Source organism: Corvus hawaiiensis, chromosome 31, assembly GCF_020740725.1.
Source record: "Corvus hawaiiensis isolate bCorHaw1 chromosome 31, bCorHaw1.pri.cur, whole genome shotgun sequence".
NCBI classification, from domain to species: Eukaryota; Metazoa; Chordata; class Aves; order Passeriformes; family Corvidae; genus Corvus; species Corvus hawaiiensis.
In genome coordinates this window covers 883,491-897,251 of record NC_063243.1, presented here as the reverse complement: position 1 = coordinate 897,251, position 13,761 = coordinate 883,491, and the positions used below count along the sequence as shown (strand labels likewise).

General features: G+C 56.2%; 1 protein-coding gene across 1 annotated transcript; it reads right to left on the bottom strand.

The window, feature by feature from the left end:
* Window positions 1–2,632: 2,632 nt before the first annotated feature.
* LOC125318708 (serine/threonine-protein kinase PAK 1-like) lies at window positions 2,633–9,574 on the bottom strand. The gene is made up of 8 exons (XM_048289648.1): window positions 8,200–9,574; window positions 7,910–7,973; window positions 7,031–7,079; window positions 5,898–6,007; window positions 5,015–5,132; window positions 4,520–4,619; window positions 3,904–4,100; window positions 2,633–2,992 (listed from the first exon to the last, which is right to left on the bottom strand). The coding sequence occupies exons 1-8, from the start codon at window positions 8,207–8,209 to the stop codon at window positions 2,633–2,635; spliced, it is 1,008 nt and encodes a 335-aa protein (XP_048145605.1). The 5' UTR covers window positions 8,210–9,574.
* Window positions 9,575–13,761: the final 4,187 nt, after the last annotated feature.

Here is a 13,761-nt window from a genome sequence, read left to right as displayed (position 1 = left end):
GGCTGCCTTCCTTCTACCAGAGAGACACCGGGATTCCCAAGCCTGCCTTCCCTGCCCTGCTGGGAGCCAGGCTGCAGCCGCCCTTCCCCTGCCATTGCTTCGAGCCTTTGCTACTCTCTAGCCCCGCTCTCCCTGCCTGCCGAGACCTCCGGGGGTTCCCACCACAGCTCCAGAATTTTGATACATCTTGTCTGCCACCTGGGATTTGTGCTCGTGCCTGCTGTTCCAGCCTGCTGGTCCTGAGGGTCCAGTCGGACACCGGGATCGGCTGCCCAGCGGTTTGTGAAGCCTTTGTTCCATCCCTTCCCGGGATCCCAGGCCGCCAGTGCCGCGTGCTCCCCGAGCTCGCTCCGGAGCGCCCCCTGCAGCCGCGGGGGAACCATCGCACCTGCCCTGCTCACCGGGAGCCGCCAGCGCCCCTGCCGGCTGCGAGCGGAACTGCACCCGAAGGGAAAGGGCCTGACAGCCGAGAAGGCTGGCACTGGGTTTGTGATTGTTTGCTGTTACTGCCAGAGTTATTGCTGTTTGTTTGACTGGTTATACACATATAGATATATAATAGTGAAGAACTGTTATTCCTATTTCCCATATCTTTGCCTGAAAGCTCCTTAATTTCAAAATTATAATAATTCAGAGGGAAGGGGGTTGCAATTTTTTTTCTTCCATTTCAGGAGAGACTCCGGCCTTCCTTGGCAGACACCTGTCTTTCAAACCAAGACACTGGGAGCAACTGGGACCACAGTGGGGGCAAATGCTATCATACAGGGCGTGACTGGGTTCATACTGGAAGTGACTGGAGCCACACTGGACTCTTACTGAGAGTGAAATGAACCATACTGGGTGTGACTGGGAGCCACTGGGACCACGCTGCAGGCAACTGGGATCTATTGGGAGCACCTGGGACTATACTGAAAACACAGTGGGAGTGACTGTAAGCGACTGGATGATGCTGGGAGTGACCGGGATCATACTGGGGGTGACTGGGAACCACCGCTGAGGCGGCAGCGGAGCTCGGAGGCGGCCCCAGCGCAGGTGGGAGCCGCGCTCGGTTCTGGCGGGGCTCGGGGCTGGCTGCGGGCGGAGGGGGCGGCAGGGGGCTGTGGCGGGTTCGTTGTGCCGTGTGGGCGCCGTGTTCGCCCTGGCGTGAGGGCGCTGCGGGAGCGGCTGCCCGCGGTCTCCTTCCCGCTGCTGCCTCGGCAGGAGCCGGTGCCGGAGCAGCGCTGGCTCGTCCCGGCTGCTGTGGGTAGGACAGAGGTGGCTGCCCCATCCCCGGGACTGTTCCTTGGATGGTTCAGACTTCCTGATCCACCCTCCAAGATGCACACACCCGTTTTGTTTGTTTTAGTAAAACAAAGCAATATTAATAACTCCATTGAGTCTTTGTTCTTCTTCTCTAAGTTCAGGAATTTAACACGGCCTTGGCTGAGCAGCAGTCCATGGCAATCAGTAACATTTTCTGGAAGTGATAGTTTCTTTCATTCCTTCCTACCTACAGCTCCCTGGCCCTATCTAACGCAGATTCACGGGCTTTGTTTGTTTAAGTCACATTCACCTTATTCCTTTCCCCCCCCCGTCACTGCCGGAGCCCCTCCCCTGCTTGCGCTCGCAGGTGCCACCGAATGCGTGTCCCGGGATCGCATCTCCCCGCCCGCAGCCTCCAGCGCCCGCCCTGTCCCGGGCTGGGCCTGGGCTGGCGGCAGCGAGCCCGACAGAAACCAACGCCCGCGGGGCCACCGGCGCCGGGGCTCAGAGCCGTGCAAGGGACGCTTTGGTTTGCAGGGGCGGAAGGGCCTGGGCTCCTCCCCTGCCCCGTTTGACTTGGTTTAGGATTCAATGTTTTGGCCGACGTGGGAGAGGAAAAAGGCGTGGTTTTTCTCAGCACTGGGCAGGTTTTTCCCTTGCATGGAGCACTTGGGCCTTCCCCGGGCCCCCTCTGGCCTCTTGCAGAACCAGTGGCATTTCCCACCCCAGGCGGTTTGTAAACAAGAGTCGGCTGCAGTCGAGAAGGCTCCAGGCGCCTCCTTCCAGGCTGACTCTGCCGATGCTGAGGCTGCTCTGGGCTCTGCCGGGGCTCTGCTGGGGCTCAGCTCTGGGCAAGGCTGGGCCTGCTCTCCCCTCGCATTGCTCTGGGCAGCTGACTCACGGGGGGACAAGGAAGGGACACGTCAAGGGACTTGAAGTTTAACAGAGTTTTTATTCAAAAAACTGCCATAACTACCAGGCTGTCCTAACCACCATAACTCACTAGCAGTGCTAACTACGGTAACTATCCACTCGTCCTAACTACTGTAAGAAAAAGCTCTCCCCAGGTGCTTCACGTCCTCCGCTGCTCCCTCAGTTGCTTTGCTGCAGCGATCAGAGGGCTCAGGCTGGAGAGAGGCTTGGCTGATGATAAAAATGGGTGCTGCCCAAAGGATGAAAAAGAAAGAAATGAACTGTTACTTTCCCAAGTCAAGTTCCTCACAGACTCTGTTGCACCAGGACAAAGGGGAATGGTTTGAAACTCAGGAGAGGGAAGCAGGCTCAGATTAGATCTGAGGCAGAATTTTTGATCAGAAGAGTGGGGAAACACTGGCCGAGGGTGCCCAGAGATGCGGGAGGTGCCTCCTCCCTGGAAACATCCAGGCTCAGGTCAGGCAGGGCTCTGAGCCACCTGATCTGCTGAAGATGTCCCTGCTCCTTGCGGGGCACCTGGTCCAGATGACCTGCAAAGGACCCTGTCAAGCCAAACCAGGCGAGGATTCTGCTGCCTTTGCATGTGAAAAGCAGCGAGACTGGAGACTATTGGAGGGGGGCCCCACGAGAAAACCCCTCCCTCGCGCTGCTGTTTCCCCTGCAGCCGCTTCGCATCCACCTGCAGCAGCTCCTGGGCAGACCAGCGCCGCTCCTCGTCCGGCTCCAGGCTGCACTCCAGGAAGTCCCGCAGCAGAGCCGACAGGCGCCTGGGCTCCTGCAGCTGCGGGGTCCCGTTCTGCCGGATCAGACAGCGAGCCTGCGCGAAAAGCAAACACTTCTGAAAAAGCTCTGCCAGCTTCCTTCACACCCACGAGTGCTCACAGCAACCCTGGTTTCTCAGCCCCAGTCTCCAGGGGCACTTTCCTCCCTGGCAGAGATGCTGCTCAGAGCTCATTTTTCTATGCCAACCAAAAAAGCCAAACGCTGCTGCAGCCACAGCCATTCCAACATCCAGATGATCTTGCCTTGAGAGCCAATGTCATTGGCTGACTTTGTTAGTTGGAACCTCCATCAGAAATAGCCCATTTTGTTTCTTCAAATACGGACACCAGCTTTACAGGCCATTTGCAAGAGTCACTGTGGTCTGCCTGTGTTATTTCCAAGGATTCTTACATCAAATGCATCCCTGCAGTGCCACTGACACTCAAGTAAATGCATTCATGATGTTCCATCCCAGAAACTGCCAGGCAAGGAACCCGAGGTTTGGGTTGCTGAAAGCTCAGGCTTGGTGACATGGAGAAAGGGCTTGGGCTAGGAAAGAAATATGTTAGACTATGGGGATGTTAAACAATCATCTTCATGTTTTAGACAAGTTTCCCAGTGAGAAGAGTCAGGGGGAGTTCATCTCGCAGAACCTCTTTCAGAAACTCCTTCAGAAAACTTGTTGGGTTTGGGTGTGGGTTTTGGGGTTGGTCTGGGGTTTTCTGCAAGATAAGATTAGAGCTGATGCTCTGGCTTCATGTTTTCAGGTCATCCTCACAGACAGAAGAGCTGCAACAACTTAAAACCCAAAGCAAATTCTGGAGACTGCAGAATATTGGTCTGTGCTCAGGCTCGAATCCTCTGGGAATTCCCTTCCCGATGGGCAGAGCCCTCCGGCTGCTCCTCCCAGGGCGGGTCCCTCTGTGCTCACAGGCCTCTGCAAACTCTGGGAAATTTGCCTCTTACCATGGCCGCCGTGTGCTCAAAGTAAGGAGGTTCTCCTTCCACCATCTCGATGGTCACAATGCCCAAGGACCAGATGTCCACCTTGGGGCCATAAGGAGAACTGGTCACAACCTCTGGGGCCATCCAGTGAGCAGTGCCCACCATGGAGCTGCGCTGCTCCTGCTCAGGGCTGAGCTGAGCGCAGAGGCCAAAATCAGCTGAGGACAGAAACAAACACTGTCAAAGGCAGCTGGAATGAGGAAAGCAAGCACAAAGATTGCCCACTCTCAGTCTGAGAATGCAGTGCTGAATCCAGCTGGAAAAGTCCTCAGGGCTGTAGCCAAGGCAAGATGGAAGTGGACCCTTAAAGGAACCCTCAGCTTTCATGCAGTGGCTTTTAGTGATTCCCTTGAAGCTTCAGATTCCAACTGCCGCCCCTCTGCAAGGGCCATACCCAGAGCAAAGCCACTGCTGACACCCTGCTCCTCTCCTGAGCTCCCTGCATGAGGCAGCCGCTCTCAGCTGCCAGCAGGGGCCGGGCACCGCCACCAGCAGCACTTGTGGGGCTCTGGCCGTCACTGGGAAGCAGCCCCACACCCGCAGCCCGGGAGCGCCGTGCCTGACCAGGAACACCCACCCAGCTTGACAGAGCCGTCCGTTGCCAGAAGGATGTTGGAGCTCTTCAGATCTCTGTGGATCACCCGGTTCGAGTGGAGGAAATCCAGGCCCTGCAGACACTGAGAGAGAGCAAGAAACATGAGGGTGGAAATCGATGGCCGGAATACACAATCACACAAGAAAGGACAGTTTAGAATTCTGCCAGCAGCAGCTTTGCTGTGACAGGCCAGGAGTGCAGTGCAGACAAGCTCCGGGCAAATGGTTCAAGGCAAAGCTGAGAACAGCAAATCAAATCAAAAAAGACAGAGAGTCCCACAACAGCAGGAAAGAGGACAAGAACAGAGTGGAAGTGCAGTGCCACTGGCAGGCCGTTCACTTCAGAGGCTCTTTCTTCTCCAGCTCATAAAAACAACACAGAAACAAAGCTCTGAGCATGGAGCCACTCCTGTTCTCAGGCCCTGCTTGGAAGGAGCATTGTGTCCAAGCCATGGCAAGCACGAGCAGGATCCCTCACCTCCCGACTGACAGCTGCCATCTCTCCTTCAGCCATGCGTGTCTGTCTGACAACGTCCTGCAAAGTTCCTCCATCCATGTATTCCATCACCAGCCAGAGATCTTCATCAACAAGGAAGCTGGAAGAGGCAAACAATGGCGTGGAGATGAACGTGCACTGCTCAATTCCCCGATGGAAAAGCCTTGAGTGGAGTTTTGTTTCCAGGCCACTTGTAAAAGAGGACAGAATCTGATGCAGAGACATTCCTGCCAGGCTGCACAGTCCTTGGGATCTGCATTGTCTAAAGGAGAAGGAGACGCCTGTGGGAAAGGAGAGGCCTTAGACGGCAAGCAAGTGAAAAATGCAGTTTAGCAACAGCCCAGATCAATGTGGAACCACAACACTTGCCCCCAGCTGGTTCAGCATCTGAACTCAGCAGTTCCACCATTTCCTCCAGAACAAGGCAACACAACTTCCAGAGTTATCCAGGGGAGGAGGCCCTGCAGCACTTAGAACAAAAGTGGTCAAATGTTTGGAAAACCTTGCAGAAAGTCCCTTCAGAAACAGGCAGGGCCATTGCAAAATGGGCACATGAGGCGTTTCTGGAAACAAGAACCTGGTCTTCCTGGCATCCGCAGCAATGGAAAAGAGTTGGGAAGGAGAAGCCAAGGGAAATAATTTCTGACAGGGTTTATCAGCACTTGTCATAAGACCCAGAAAATGGGGTCAGCTTGAAGGAAAAACCAAACCCAAGCAACAAAAGCACACGGAGGGAGTGAACTGACAGGCTGTTGTTTTGGGAAGCTACGGCCGGGTGAGGCTTTTTCAAAACAGGCTACAGACTGCGGATGCCAGGAGGGATTAACGCAGGGCCCGTGCACGGGATAAGAGCTGAAGCACTCACCTGTCCCAAGAGCTGACAATGTTGGGGTTCTTCTTGTCCTTCAGGACCAGGATCTCATTCACAGCTCGTTCCCCGTTCTGCCCTCTGAGACTCATTTTCTTTATGGCCACCTGAAAGGACATTGCAGCCCTTGAACTGGAGGAGTCTGGGGCAGGAGGCCGCAGCAAACACGGAGCGAGTCTTTGTGGAGCGACGGAGCCGGGCTGGGCCAAACTGCCTTGGGATGGGACACCCGGGCTCAGCAAGTGACATTCCCACAGCCCATTTCTCTGCTCGCTGTGGGGCCGCTTACAGGACACACGGCCAGAGACATTTGGCCTTGGAAGCTCTGCAGAAATGGTCCCTCAGCTCTCAGCCTCAAAGCTCTCACAACATTCTCTGCACCTGCAGTCTTCTCAAACAGCCTTAGTTTACCACCACTCTCATTATCATTCAAACACATTTTGCAGGCAGGAAGTAATTCTGGTTCTGTGAAAACAGAGCAAAACAGCCGGGAACCCTTTAGCAATCCTGTGGGATTTGGTCATGATTTCAAAGGCAACTGCTCTGTTTGGGATTGCACAACAGAGCAAACACACACAAACATTGCTCAGATGATCCCTGTCACGGGCTGTCACTGACACCAGACCCAAACACAGCTGCAGGGTTTAGGGGAGAGCTTTGCTCTGCACATCCATCTTCTCATTCCTCTCCCTCTCTCTGGGAACAGCTGCAGTAGGACTAAAACCCCAAACTGATGCCAAGCAGGATCGCTCCTTAATTAGGTCTTGAGGTATCCTTTGAAGATGAAGCACAGGATGGAAAAACTGCTAAACGGTGTTCCTGTCTGAGGCTGGGATGAAGATAAATTAGGCCTCAGCCTCCACCAGCTGATGCACTGATGCTTTCAGATATGAAGACCAAGCCAGCGTGTCCTGCTCTGACAGACACCGCTGCCCTCCTTGCATTCCTTTGGGCACTTCAGAAGGCTCAAGTCTGTCCCAGCCGTGCTCTGCAGGCTGACACTGCTGTGCCTTCAGAGGAACAGCCTGTGCAGGAAAGCTCTGCTGGCCCCCCAAAGCTGCAGCCACAGCTCCCAGCAGAGGGGAAAGCCCTCGAGAGCTGCCCGACGTGCTGGGCGTGGTGACACTGACCTCTCCTCCAGTGGCCCTGTCGAATCCTTTAGAAACGGTTCCGAAAGCCCTGGAGACAGAACAGCAGAGAAGAAAGAAGCAGCGCTTTAGGCCCTGGGAGTGAAAGCCAGCCCAGACAGGAGATCTCTGCTGCCTGCAGCCTTTACAAAACACCTGGGTGCATCGACCCTTCAAACAGCAGCACAGCAGCCACCAGCCCTGTGCCTCGCAAGGTGTGCGAGGGAAAACTGAGGCCCAACACGAAGGAAAAGGGCTGGAGCAAATCCCAAATGTCCGCGCTGAATTACTTTAGTCCAAAACCTAGGGTGGGAGCAGGTGTCTAAAGAACTGGAAAAGAATGTATTTCATCCTTTTCCATTTCCTGCCTACGAGCTGCAGGATCCACAAGGGCCCTGCCATCAGGCAGCTGATGCATTTTCCCCTCGAGTGCAGCAGCTCTGTGCCTGTTACTGAATGTACGGGGCTTACTACCTGTGCTGAAAAGAGCACTTATTAGTTCATCTCTGGTTTCTGTTTCTAAACCGTTATGTTGATAATCCTGACCGGTGGATATTTTTGGAAGCAAAATATTTGAAAGGAATCTTCTGGAGAACTGTTTTCTGGCAGTCACCAGATGGTGAGCTGCTCTTTCAGGCAATCAAATTCCAGGGACAGAAGATCTTCCAGGTCCTGCTCCTTGCTGCAGGCAGGACACTGCCAGCCTCAGGGACCTTTGATGTTGCCTTCTGACCACAGTTACCAATTCTGATCAGCACTGAGAGACAGCAGCATCGTGCCCCAGTGTCTGAAGCAGTTTGCAGCTTGCCTGGCTTCTCACTTGATCCTGCACCAGCAAATACCTGGCCCCTGCTTGTGCAGAAGTAACTGCCGTGCACTTACCCTTGGCCAACCTGCTCCAGTTCCAGGTATTTCTCGGCAGGCTCCCCCACGCTCACGGCGCTCCCTGAAAGAAACCACATGGAAGACGCTCCCTCCCAGATGGAGACCCCGCCTTGCAGCAGGGCCAAAATGCAGCCCCACTCCCTGGGGCCGGGAGCCCCTTGGTCTCAGCTGGGCAAGGACAATAAATGACTCTGTGACATTCAGCTGCAGAGCAAGCCTGGGTGCAGCTGATGCTGAGACACACACGCAGCACCCTGCTCTGGCACACAGCAGCAGAGCAGACGTACTCAGCTGCATCAGGCACCACTCCTCTCTGCCCTCTGGCTGCAGGGCTCTGCTGCTGTCAGAATGTTCAGCCCAGGATCCCGCAGCAGAGGGAGCTTCAGTGTCCTCTTCCCAAGCAGAGGGAGGTTCCCCATCCTCTTCCCAAAATTCAGCGGGTTCCTGGTTTTCTTTGCAAGCCACGGGATGTTTGCCGTCCTCTTCCCATGCCGGGAGAATTGCACCCTCCTCTTCCCAAATCACAGGATGTCCTCTGTCCTCGTCCCACACTGGGAGATGTCCATCCTCCTTGTCCCATGCTGCTGGAGCCTCGCTGTCCTCGTCCCACACCGGGTGATGTCCACCATCCTCGCCCCACACCACAGGAGCTTCACTGTTGTATTCCCAAACCGTGGGATGTTTGCCCTCATCTCCCGGGACAGAGGGAAGTTCACCATCATCCCCCAGAACACCGGGAAGTTCACTGCTGTCTTCCTCCTCTTTGGCCTCCTCTTTGGAAGCAGAGGGAGCCAGAGGAGGAGCTGATGCTGCTTTTGTGCCCTGTGGACAGATGGTAGCGTGAGGGACGGGAAGTTCTCTCTCAGTTATTGCCTTATTTATCCTCAGCTACACATCCAGCTGCACTAAGCAGGAATGGGATTCGGAGCTGTTCAAACTAGGAATGGGCTAAAGTCGACATTGCCACTTATTGCTGGGCATTCCATATTCCACCGTGGCTAAAGCCAGCAAGCAATCTTCTGCCTGCAAAACCAGACCTGCAGCTCTTCACAAGCTCTTCAGCAGAGAAGGAGAAAAGTGCCAGGGATCCCTTTGCTGCTGCTGCTGCTGCAAAGACACTGGCAGGAACTTTCCTTCAGCCTCCCAGGCTGGCGCTCGACTGCCACACGCCAAGCTCACAACTCTCTGCACAATTCTGACCACCAAAGGTTCCTTTCCCACTCACCAAAGGAGGAGCTGCTCGGGATCCACGCATGAGGTGCCCTGCAATGGGACAGGGAACACGAACCAGATGCTGTTAGGAAAAGCCTGCCCGTGGTGGGAACTCCCACGGAGCAAGGCAACCCCGAGAGAGCATTTTGCTTCCACAACATCCCTCCAGGAGCCACAGTCCCTTTGCACAGCAAGCAAGAGAACAGCACAGAATCCTGGGCTGTGTCAGCTCTTGGCTGGAGCAGCCACCGGAGGGAGTTGCAGGCTCCGCTGGCACAGACTCTGCGCTTGAGGGAACAGAACCCCCCCGGCTCCATTGCAAATGCTGTGCACGCCCCGCTGGCTGCAGACACCCCCTTTTTCAGCTGCAGCTGCTGGCAGGAGCTCTCCCAAACCAACGGTGTCTTAATGGCAATTTGGTTACAAAGGCAGCTCAGTTCCAGTGGGAGAACAGAAGGCACCCAGCAAGCCCGAAGGCACCGATGCTGCACCCAGGGAAAACCTCGACTTACGTGCCAAGTGGGCTAAAAAATAGCCCGAATAAGCCACAGAGTACAGAGTGCAAACTGCAGCAACCGCTTGCTGGATCATTTTGGCCGTGCTGCACACGTGGCAGACTGTACCCCTGCAGGCACAGAAGGACACCCGTCAGGGGCTGGGCTGGCTGCTGAGAATGCCTCGGGCAGGAGGATCCTCCGGCAACCAGCGGGCGCCCAGAGCCGCTCTGGACACTGAGGGCTCCGTGCCCCGCAGCAACGGGAACACGGCGAGGACGCGGCAGCGTTCCCGTGACATCACAGCAGCAGCTCACGCAAGAACCGCCTGGAAGGTTCTCCTCTGTCTCAAAGGAGCACAAAGGATCCTCCCGGGGCACAGCCTGTTGCTCAAAGGATCCAAGAGGAGCCCAGAAAATGCAGCACACAAGGACAGCCCATAGCCAAGCCTGAACACTGAGGAGGAACGAGGACAGGACCAAACCAAAGGAATCACGGCCTTTAGTCACTGATGCTGCTGACTAAAACCAGCAAGGATTGTTCCGTCTGGGATCTCTGTTCTAGTTCTAGAAACAAGCAAAGTTCTCCACTCTAAATATACAGAAAGCAGGAACTGGGGAGGAGGCGGGATGAGGAAGGAGGAGAACAGCAGGAGGTGGAGGAGAGAGGAAAAGGAGGAGCAGGAGGAGGAGGAGCAGGAACAGCAATAGAAGGAGAAGCAGGAGGTTCCAGTGCCCGCTGTGTCCGCAGCACTCCCGGCCCCGGGAGCGTCCCCCCACGGCATCCTGCAGGTGGCTGGGGAGGGGGAGCTCGTCCCGAATCTATCAGGGGGTCCCTGAGAGGGTTTTTTTACTGGGGAGTGTTTGGAGCTGGTAGATTCCAGAACCCAAATATCTTTTAGTGTCCTGGGAGAGTTTTTTTGTGTGTGTGTGTATGTTTGGATCTTTCAGGACCCCAAAGCTGAGCCCCTTGGGGGGATCATGTCCCCTTACATCAGCCAATACACACAGAGGAGAGGCTCTTCCGCTGCCCTGAGTGTGGGAAGGGTTTCAACCACAGCTCAACACCACCGGAGGCACCGCTAAGGGAAGCCCTGCGAGTGCCCCGAGTGCAGGAAGAGCTTCGTGCGCTGCTCCAGCTCCATCCCCCGTGGGAGGATCGGCGTTGGATGATCCCCAGTGACCCCCGTGGGGCAGAGCCCTGGTGACCCCCGTTCCGGGTGATCCGCGCTGGGTGGGGGGAAGGTGTTGGAGAGATTTCTTTGCCTTCTCCTTGTGCTGCTGGGATTTGGTTGGGAATAAATTCCCTCCCTGTGCCCAGGCTGGCTCTGTTGTGCCCGTGCCCGTGCTCGAGGCGGGATCTCTCCCGGTCCTTCTCTCAGCTCCTGGGCCTTTCCTTGTATTTCCTGTCCCTGTGCAGTAGCAGAGGGCAGGGACAGAGCGGTTTTTGTGTCTCCCGGAATCCAGGCAGGGCCAGCCCAGACCCGGGGGTTGGGAGGAGCTTGTGGGGGTCCCCCGTTTTTGGGACATTCCCGCTCGAGGAGGTAGAACTGGGAGGAGGGAGGCCTGGAGGGAAGTTGTTTTTAAGGGTCTTCTTTTACTTCTCATTTTTCTGCTCGGAGTTTGTTAGCAATAAATTCAATTCATATCTCCAGTTTCGAGCCTGTTTTGCCTGTAACTGTGTTTGATGAGGGATCTCTCCCGGTCCTCATCTCAGCTCATGAGCCCTTGGTTAAATTTTCTGTCCCCTGTCCGGCTGTGGAGGGCAGGGAGAGAGCGGCTGTGGTGGGTACCTGACATCGGGCCAGCGTCCCCCCACTCCAATGGGACATGTTCCTGTGTGGCCCTGGGCTATGGTGCCACTGTTGCTGTTGCTTTTGTCTTCCTTATGATTTTATCTTTTGCATGAAATGCTTGTGAAGTGCCCTCGCTGTCCCTTGTGTCCCCTGGGCACCGACAGCCCCGGCCCTTGCCCTGCTCCCCCTCCCACGTTCCATCCCGGCTGCCGGAGCCTTGGAGCTGCCGTGGGGCCGTGGGGCTGCCCCGGGGGCTGCGGCCCGAGCCGGGGCCCCTTCCCAGTGCTCCCAGTCTGCCCATCCAGCCTGGAGCAGCCAGCGAGGGCTTCAGCTGGGGCGGCAGAGAGGCGCTGCTGGGGGGTCCCAGCTCCGCTTGGCTTGGGCTGTTCTTCCCAAGCTGGGCATAAACGACTTTGGGAGTTTTCTGCCAGAAATCTCTCCCCTCGTGCACTCAGCCAAAGGGGTTTGGGGCGGTTTTCCCTTTCTCGGGGAAATCAAAGCCATGCACTGATGCTCCGAATTAGGGGCGGGAGTAACGAGGCTGCAGGGCTTCCCAAGGAGCCGGAGGCACCCGACACGCAGGGCTGGGCAGGTCGGGCCGGGAGCAGCGGAGAGCTTTGTTTCTCTTCTCAGCTGAATGGCGGCTCGGGCCGGGCCCGTTCCAGGGCTGCTCCTCAGCTGCGGCTTTCCCCTCACGCAGCCCGGGGGGCGCTGGGAGCGCGGGGCGGGGCTGGGCCGTGTGCAGAGCCCGCCCCTCTCTCCGATTGGGCGGTGCTGCCGTCAGTCGTGGTTCTGGCGCGCTGATTGGTCGGAGCGGGGAGCAGCCCGGGCCCGGAGCCGCCGGCAGGGCGGCCGTGGCGCAGCAGAGGCGCCATTGGCGGAGCGTCTGTGCGGGCCCGGGAGCGGCGGCGGCGGCCGGAGCCCGGTGAGGCGGCGGCGGAGCTCGGAGGCGGCCCCAGCGCAGGTGGGAGCCGCGCTCGGTTCTGGCGGGGCTCGGGGCTGGCTGCGGGCGGAGGGGGCGGCAGGGGGCTGTGGCGGGTTCGTTGTGCCGTGTGGGCGCCGTGTTCGCCCTGGCGTGAGGGCGCTGCGGGAGCGGCTGCCCGCGGTCTCCTTCCCGCTGCTGCCTCGGCAGGAGCCGGTGCCGGAGCAGCGCTGGCTCGTCCCGGCTGCTGTGGGTAGGACAGAGGTGGCTGCCCCGTGGCCGGCAGTGTGCGGGAAAGTTCCCGTGGCCAGAGGTTTGTGTCCCCAGAGGAGCCGGAGGAGTCGTGTAAAAGTAACTTTATTCGTGGACAAAGGGAGAGGCCACGGGGCATTTCCCGTGGGGTCTGTCCAAGTGTTGGAGGACGCAGCCTCCTTTTTATGCCGATTTGCCCGGCCGCATCTCCGTGTCCCTTTCCGCAGTGGCTGAGGTCCTTGGAAGGTACAGACTTCCCGATCCGCCTGCTGCATGTGCCCCTTAATGTGCACCCCCACTTTGTATAACATCCGATATTCATGGCTCTGTGAAGTCTTTGTTCTTCTTCGGGAAGTTCGGGAATTTAGCAGGACCTCGGCTGAGCAGCAGTTCGTGTTAATTAGTAACATTTTCTAAAACTGATGGTTTTCTGTTTTCTTTCGTTACTTCCTTATCTCCAAGTTCCTTTCCCTATCTCCAATGGGATTCACAGCATCTGTTTTTAAAGACACGTTCATTTTTTTCCTTTTAATTCCCCCTCTTCTTATTTTCTCAGTACTTTTCTTTACAAACTTTAAAAATGCCTTCATCTGTATTTCCTGGGCCTTCTTTGGTTTTGGGATTATTCTCAGTGACGTCATTCTGTGTCCTTTTGTGGCCGTTTCTGGGTCAGGAGGCCTGGCTACCACCTGCATGCCCTTGATCCCCTGCTGAATGAGCTGCACTCAGCAAGGTGTGGTGCATGGTAAAAAGATGAGAGTTGCTGCAGCACCTGAGAGGAGAAACAGCATTGGTTTAACCCATGGTCTGCCAGGGAACCACGAAAACGTGTCCTATTCCCATCCTTTCCACATTTGGACTGGTACATGAGCTGCTTTCTTATTTCCTTTGTTCTCTGTTTCCCCACTTTTCCTTGGCCATCTCTTTGCCAAGAGCAGTTTGAGTCATTTAATTTTCCACAACCTCCTGGTCCTTCTGCTGGAAGAGAATCTGATGGCATCCCAGGGTGAAATGTGGCGTTGCTCATGGGAGTGGATTGGTGGGTGAGAAGGTCAGGAGCTGGAGCTGTGTGCTTGGTTATGATTTGGAGGACAGCTTGTAATCTAATGATGCATTGAAATGATCAGTGGGTTCTCTGGCACCTGGTATGAATTTGTTTGGGTTCCCAGGTGCT

Bases quoted from the DNA above. Each gene is read 5' to 3' on its own strand.
- LOC125318708 (XM_048289648.1), bottom strand. The intron at 5,133-5,897 runs GTGAGTGCTTCA...TGCCTCTTCCAG, and splicing joins ATTGTCAGCTCTTGGGACAG to CTTCCTTGTTGATGAAGATC. The intron at 4,101-4,519 runs GTGGGTGTTCCT...TTCTGTCCTCAG, and splicing joins GGACGGCTCTGTCAAGCTGG to CTGATTTTGGCCTCTGCGCT.